The 7489-nt window shown below is 54.4% G+C and overlaps 1 protein-coding gene across 1 annotated transcript in view; it reads right to left on the bottom strand.

Moving 5' to 3' along the window:
• Celsr1 (cadherin EGF LAG seven-pass G-type receptor 1) overlaps positions 1–7489 on the bottom strand; it is a gene marked incomplete at its 5' end in the record, with an annotated part of 85749 nt that overhangs the window by 19981 nt on the left and 58279 nt on the right. The window contains 7 exons of the mRNA XM_029569105.1: positions 416–559; positions 1710–1893; positions 2864–3073; positions 3504–3598; positions 4067–4168; positions 4480–4663; positions 6438–6558. Coding sequence (XP_029424965.1) covers positions 416–559; positions 1710–1893; positions 2864–3073; positions 3504–3598; positions 4067–4168; positions 4480–4663; positions 6438–6558 — 1040 coding nt within the window. The remainder of the gene's footprint in view (positions 1–415; positions 560–1709; positions 1894–2863; positions 3074–3503; positions 3599–4066; positions 4169–4479; positions 4664–6437; positions 6559–7489) is intronic.

The raw sequence follows: 7489 nt of genomic DNA, 5'->3' as shown, positions 1-7489 counted from the left end.
TGTAGCCCCAGCTGTCCTGGAACTCACTATGTAGACCAGGCTGGCCTTGAACTCACAGAGATCCCCCTGCTTCTGCCTCCCGAATGCTGGGATTAAAGGTGTGCGCCACCACGCCCGGCCAGATAAAGCTTTTAAGCTCTCATACACATACACACCCAATCACTTCTATGGATAGGCATGAGTAAGACCTGTATAGCACATGCACATGGAAAGTTCAAATTGCCTGAAATGAAACAGTCTGGGAAATGGGCTGGTACCAGCCTGGTCCTGCATCAGTGAGAACTCTCACGGTTATAGTTAAGATGCCTGAACAGTCACACAGGCCTGCTGGGCCCGCTGCTCACTCAGAGTCCCCTCAGGGCCCCTCTGGAGGCTCACCCCCTCCCCCACAACAAGGGCTTCCAGGCAGCATCACCTTTTTTCTCGGCTGGTTTGAAGGTGTCAGATGGGAAGGACACAGAGGACGCCAGCTCTCTGGGGAGCTCTTCCTGAATGCCCTCAAACCGTGGCACCTGGGCACCCGTGAAGTTAAACTTGTCGAAGACGTCAACTGCAAGAACTGGGGACAGTTCCTCTACTCACTCCCAAAAGCCAGTGCGTTCCTGAACCCGCAATGCTTTCAAAATGACGCCTGTTGTTCCACACTAGCCGGTTTTCAGAAGAGAACCTACTGTCCTTCCACATCCTTTAAACCCACTGGAAGGCACACGGTAGGACAGCTGAGTGTGGCACAAGGCAGGATGACAGCAACACAGTCTCGCATACCTCCGGTAAGGGAGGGATACGAGGGGCAAGGCCAGGTGCATTGTGACCGTGAGTGGTACAGTCCCACCCTGCTCACAGGCCCCGCCACTTCCCACAGCCAATTCCAAGGGCAGTGATAGCCATGGAGCTCTGAGCAAGTGTAGCAGCGAGGGCTTCTACCATCCGCTCCCTCGCCACCTCGCCTCGATGCCCGTGGTCCCTGATTACATGGGGCTCAGTCAGGCCAGCCCTTGGTTGTTGCCGGCCACCACCACTGTGCGGGGCCTCCCCACACCACCCTGCCCTGTTCAAGGCTCCCCGCTAGGATAGTGCTCCCCAAGCCACTTGCAGACGTGAGGGAAGAGAACTATGAGGGGTCACTGTCAGCCATGTTGCCTGTGGATGGGGATCCCCAGGGACATCTTGCCAGTTTTATCTGGACAGGTTGGGAACTGGTTTTACCAACCTGGGGCTTTCTCTGCCTGCAGGAATCAGGCCTGCTAAACTTCTACCCCAGAGCAGCATGTCCTGGGGTGACATGGGCCATGAGACGTAGACAGTGCTGACTGCCCAAAGACTAGCCAGGGTGGGGAGTCCTCCACCTCCCCTGCCACATCTCTCGCCTATGTCTACCCTCATCTGTGATAAGCACAGGAACCTCACTGCCCCCAGGCAAGGTGCACCATGGGTAATCTCACACCTGGTGTCAGAAAGGCCTGCTGGACTCCAAAGACCCCAGGGCAGCCACAGGAGTGACTGTGGATCTTTCTAAAGGTCTAACAATGGGCAAGTACTTTTACAGACAAGGAGACAGAGGCCACAGCTACTGGCTGATGTTTCCACAGAGTGGCCGAGCTGGGGCCGTGCCCACCCACCTCACTGCTGGGGTCTGCTCCCAGGTAACATGCCCAAAGTTCCTGAGGTTCTGCCCTCAAGTGCCCAGCCCCGGCCCTCCCAGCCCGTACTCATGTTGGCAGTGATGATGACGAAAGGCCTCAGGTAGGTTCTCCTCACGTTGCGTGCCACATTGTTGAAATACGCCTCGAAGTGCCTTAGCAGCTGTGCAGCGCCACCCTCGCTCCGCTGGATCTGCTCCCACGTGGCCCTGGTGGCTGGGGCCAGGAGGGCACTGCCCGTGTGGACAACATCCTGTCCAGACAGACACAGACAGACGGTACTCAGCCCTCTGCTCACACAGGCTTAGTCATGAGATGGAGCACACCAGCTTCTAGAAAGCCGTGACTCGGGCAAGACCAAGCCGGGCCAGGGTGAAGCAGGAGTGTAGGGTAGAGGGTAATAAGGTACCTGCTGACCTACGATCAGGGACTCTGGTGTTGGGTGTGGAGTTTTACCTGGGTAACAGGGCAGGGTGGGGGCACACCTCAAGACAGAAACCAAGAGCAAAAACTTGTTTGCAAAGAATCAGAAATGGAGAATGAACTCCACAGGCCACAACCTCAGGCTTGGATCCAAGTGACAGTGAGGAACCTTGCCCACTCCTGAGTGCTCAGTGTGGGAAGATGCAAGGGCTGGATAGGGGATGGGGTGGGGGCTGGAGACGTGGGCTGAGCTCCAGAAAGGGGCCATGGGGCAGCTTTATGAGCCCAGAGCAGTAAGCAAGCATCAGGTCTGATGAGTGCCTCTTCCCAGTCTCCACACAGTCACACTAAGGATTGCATGAATGACTTGGAGCAGGAGGGGCTGTCAAGAAGGCTCCAGAGCCTGTCCCTGGGCCCCACCACTCTCAAACTATGCACTTGTGCATACCCTCTCTGTGCCTCAGTTTCCTTACCTGTCAAGTGAATGGTAACTGCACCACAGAGTAGGTAACGTGGGAGGGGAGGCTGAGACACACACACCACCTAGAACACTGGCCTACTGAGGGACCGCTAACCATCGGCAATGATGCTGTTGTCCAGGCCGTGATGTGCCCTTGCCTGGCCACAGCACTAACGCTGTACCAGTGTAGCTGGGTGTAGGCCAGCTGAGATGGCCTGGCATTTAAAACAAAAAGCTGCCTTGACAGGATCAATCACCCCGGCTTCACCAGGTGAACCCCAGCTCCTGACCCCACAGCTCCCCACCACACAGGGCTCTGGCTGGGCCACCCTCCTCTTACCTCATGGAAGCTGGCCTCACGAGTTGCTGCCAGGTCGAAGCCTTGCTGGTGACTCTCGTGCTGCAGGACACGGGCCAGCAACTGGTAGGCTGTGCGCACATCGTTGCCAAAGAATGTGTCACTGTGCTGCGTGGCGTTCCTCAGTGCCTTCACGAGCCGCAGGGACCCGTCGCCATCCATCCGTGTCTCATTGCGGCTTAGCTTCTCATTCTACGATAGGAAAGGAATCGCAAGATTTGCAAATGGTCTTTGGTTGCTCTGGTCCTTCCTGCCATGCAGAGATTCCCTACAAGAAAACGGAGGGTCTGCTGGGCCCGAGTGTGGGGAAGCGTCAAATGAAATACCACAGATGGAGGCAAGCTCTGAGTTAAGTGACCATGACTCTGTACCTGCAGAAACAGGGACCCAGAACCAGGGAGCCAGAACCAGGTCCTGTGGGGACAGGAGGCCTGCTTACTTATGTCCAGCCAGACACCAGCTTGGCCCACCTGAGTCAGGGAGACAGGCCTGACACTGGTCTCTAACTTCCAGTGCTGGCCCCTAGCAATCCTCCTGCCTCCAGATTCATGGCGTCACAGGAGCCTTACCTGACCCAAACGCAGCCCCCACTTGACACACCCTAGAGGTGGTGGTGACCTACCATGGCCTTGAGGTCCACAAAGGAGGCGGTGGTACAGTTGAAGAGCTCTGGGGGCAACCAGCCCTTCTCCCCGCTGCAATGCCGAACCGCGTTTCCTAGAGAGTGAGAACGTGCTCCAACTGTGGACCAACACCTAGTAACACCCCAACCTGAATGTACTTAGCCGACCCCCTCACTGAACAATATGAGGATCAAGGTGGGGGGCTATGCCAGGCAGGTTCATGGCCACACGGCCAACACATGCTCCCATGCTCCAAGCTGGGGGCCACCTCTAAGCCACTCTGATAGTTAAAGACAGGCCCTACAGATACCCGCCAATAAGAAGCAAACATATGGGGAACCAGAGAGATGGTTCGTGTTAAGCGTCACAAGCCATTTTCGCCTGTCATGTTCCTTCTTCTTTCTGCCACTTGCTATCCAGGAAAAAGCTATCTCCTCTCCCCTGACGATATTCCTTCAACATGGCCACCCAAGAACTCTGATATGCCCAGGTCACGTTCCCAAGAGAAAGCCTGTGTCATTTGATTTCCCATCCCGAGCAGGCTCCCAGATACAGAACTTACCCACGGACCCCCTGGGGCATGGCACTGCTGCTGGCTGTCCAAACTTGGTCTGCGGCCACCAGATGCCAGCCTCAAATGCTCTGGGACACCCATTGTAGATCACTGAGGACAGAAGAACAGTCACTCAGTCCAGCACCGCTGTGCTCACACCTTCCACCCGAAGGCGGCCCCCCACCAAGAGTGACCACTTCCTGTCCCCATGCACATCAGAACAGACTCTGGTCCAGGGATTCATGAAGACCAGGTTTCTAGAAGGCCAAGACAACTCAGAATAAAGGCTCACAGGGCTCTCCAAATCCCAGGGATATATGGGCACAGACACGGACACACACGCACGCACGCACGCACGCACGCACGCACGCACGCACTAATACCACAGCATGACCAGAAAGGGGTCAAGGGACAACACAGACCTTCACAGCCAAGTAAGGTGACCTCGGCAAAAGGGTTATCGCAGCGGTTGCACTGACGGCCGATGACGCCAGGCTTGCAGGAGCACTGTCCACTGTCCATGTCGCAGGCGCGGCTGTGGGAGCCATGAGGGAAGCAATCGCAGGGCAGGCAGGCATCCTGGGCTGGGGGCTTGTAGTAATTCTCCTGAAAAAGCCAGTGAGGCAGCAAGACAGCTCAGCGGGTAAAGGCGCTTGCCACACAAGCCTGACTTGTCACCTGAGAACCCGAGTTCCACCTCCAGGACCCACAGAAAGGTAGGAGGAGTCAACTGACCCCACGAGGTTGCCCTCTGACCTCCATATACAGGCAATGACATGTGGGCCCACAAATACACACCCACATCCATTCACACACAGTAAGTAAATACAAATAAATGACTAAATACGGAAATGGAATAAACTGTTCCTTGCACTTCCTTTCCCCCAGTACTAGATACGGAGCCCAGAGCTTTCTATATGTGCGGCAGGTACTCTGCCTCCAAACAAACTCTTAAAAAGGTTTTTTTTCTTTCAAGCACAGACTTTCTTCACAACCCAGGCCTGCGCTGAGCTGGTGATTCGTCTGCCTCAGCCTCCTGAATCAGCACTCTGGTATACACTATCATACCAAGCTAAACATTCTCCCTAACTTAAAAAATTTTTATTTATTTTATGTATGTGTGTGATTGCCGGCCTGGGCGTGCCGTGGTGTGCATGTGGAGGTCAGACGGCGACTCTTGGAAGTTAGTTCTTTTGTGCTACTTTGTGGGCTCCAAGGATTGATCATTGGACAGGTTATCAGACCTGTACGTAAGCGCCCCAACCTGAGCCATCTCTCTGGCCCATGTTTTTAAACTCTTGATGAGAAAAAAGCTACAGGCCTGTCTTGTTCCAAATAACACACGCTGGTTCCATTCTCCAGCTGCCCTCGATGCTACACACCCTGCCTTGCCACGCCTGGCCAATCCTGACCCACAGTCATTTCAACCTGCCCTACTATGTTCCCAGACACCATTTTACTCTGGGGCTGCCATGGAGCACTTGGAGCAACACTGACTTGGGGAAGCATCACAGGAAGCCGGAGTGATCATTTCCCTCCTGGGTCATCACCCTGACAGCATGTCCCTTGCAGAGTGACTGACGTTACTCTCAGACCTGGTGATTTGGTTTCCAGTTCTGGGCATCTCAATGGCAGTCTTCCAAGAGCAAGTCTGAATGTCCCTGAGGTTTAGGGAGCGGGGCTTCCACAACTGCACTTGTGAGCATAGTTAGAGGTTATGAGACCAGGCGTCCCAGGCTGCAAGTTAGGTCTGGGTACCACAACAGGGTGTGGTCAGATTTGATTTTGTAGGGGCACCGGGAAGGTGCTGGGGATCAAACCTACACCCTGGGCATGCTGAGTATGAGCTCTATCTCTGAGCCACATCCCCAACCCTCAAGACTTAAAACTTCTGTCATTGCTGAGTGCCAGACCCAGATAGAAGCCGACTCAGAAAACCAGGGCTGATGTCCAAGATGGGGTAACCTGCACAGAAAGGGCTAGATTTATTACTCATTGGGTATCAGGCAGAAGAAAGACTTCATGGGTTCCAGGTCCCACAGTGGGACCGTCTGAACCAGTTTCTATATAAGAAATAGCTCTAGGGTATTCACAGACCATGGGCAAGCAGCCCAGCACTTACACGCATGCGTGTACATGAGCATGCATGAGCGTGTGTGAATTTGTACAGGTAGTAATGCACACAGATGAACATGTATGTGTATGTAGGGGTATATGTAAGTACAGGTGGACATGTGTATGTACTTGAAGTGTATGAGACATATATGAATGCATCCATACGTGTGTGTAGACGTTTGCGCGTAGGACTGTAAATATGTATGTGCATGGCTGGATTCCCAGGGTCATGCCTGAGCAGACAGGTGGGACCCACAGGCCTCACCTTGCAGTGACACTGGCCATTGGTCTTGTTGCAGTCGGGATCAAAGCCTTGGCTGACAGCACAGTGGCAGGGGCCACACACAGGGTTCCCCCACCAGCCTCTGGGGCACGGAAGGTCGACTCTGATGGGAAAGTAAGACGCAGATGGAAAGACCTTTAGAATCTGGTTTCCCGGTCTCAATTTTCAGGACCACATGCTCAGTCGGGCTCTATTTACAAAACTGCTGTTAAAAATAGTTTTTCACCCCGATTTCTTCTGTTTGAAGACACAAGTACCGTAAGTGAGGGTCTCAGTCAGCCTGGCACAGCCAGGATGGGGAGGATGGACACACATCCATTCGCATTCCTCTCCACCCTGCCTCTGCACAAAAGACCCCACTGCCAGCTGGCTTTTCAATGAGCCTAGCCACACGGGGGGCAAGCTCACTGCCCAGGCAACCTTCTCCAGGAGGCCCAGGAGTGGGCCAAGCGGTGATAGACTGGGCAGGTGCTCTCACTCCCATCCCTCCGGGCTGAACGCTGGTCATTGTCTCCGTGGACACGGAAGGCAGTTACATGTCAGGCACTATGGATGAGGGACTGAGTGGGACCAGCCCTGCCTCAACAAGCCACTACAGAGACCAGCAGACACCCAGCACTGCAACATCATCTCAGGGCCAAGTGGGCCCATCTAGCTCCTTCCACTCCACCCAAATTACCCTGCCCATTCCCAGCATGGCCTGGTCTGCCTGTGACATGCTGCAATCCATGCGCCACACACATAGCACACAGGAGCCAGAGAGCCCACAGTGACCTCTTGACCATGCCAGGATGCACAAACAGGCAGAGATGGCCCCTACAGAAAAAACCCACTCCAATTCTGTATCTCACAGGCCTGATCCTGGGGCCAAGTGGGGCCCCACATGTGAGATGTGTTGCATTTCCAAGTGAAACAAGCAAACGGGGTTAGAGATGTCTGACTTATCTCTGACTGAGGCTGTGACAAATGCAAGATAAAAACCGTCCTTGTCACCCAGATGTGCATCTATGGGTGATAATCACAGGAGGGTGGGA

This window comes from Nannospalax galili, unplaced genomic scaffold (assembly GCF_000622305.1).
Source record: "Nannospalax galili isolate Female #2095 unplaced genomic scaffold, S.galili_v1.0 scaffold180, whole genome shotgun sequence".
NCBI lineage: Eukaryota > Metazoa > Chordata > Mammalia > Rodentia > Spalacidae > Nannospalax > Nannospalax galili.
Note: the sequence above shows the minus strand (reverse complement) of the source record. Positions and strands in the feature narration are given on the sequence as shown.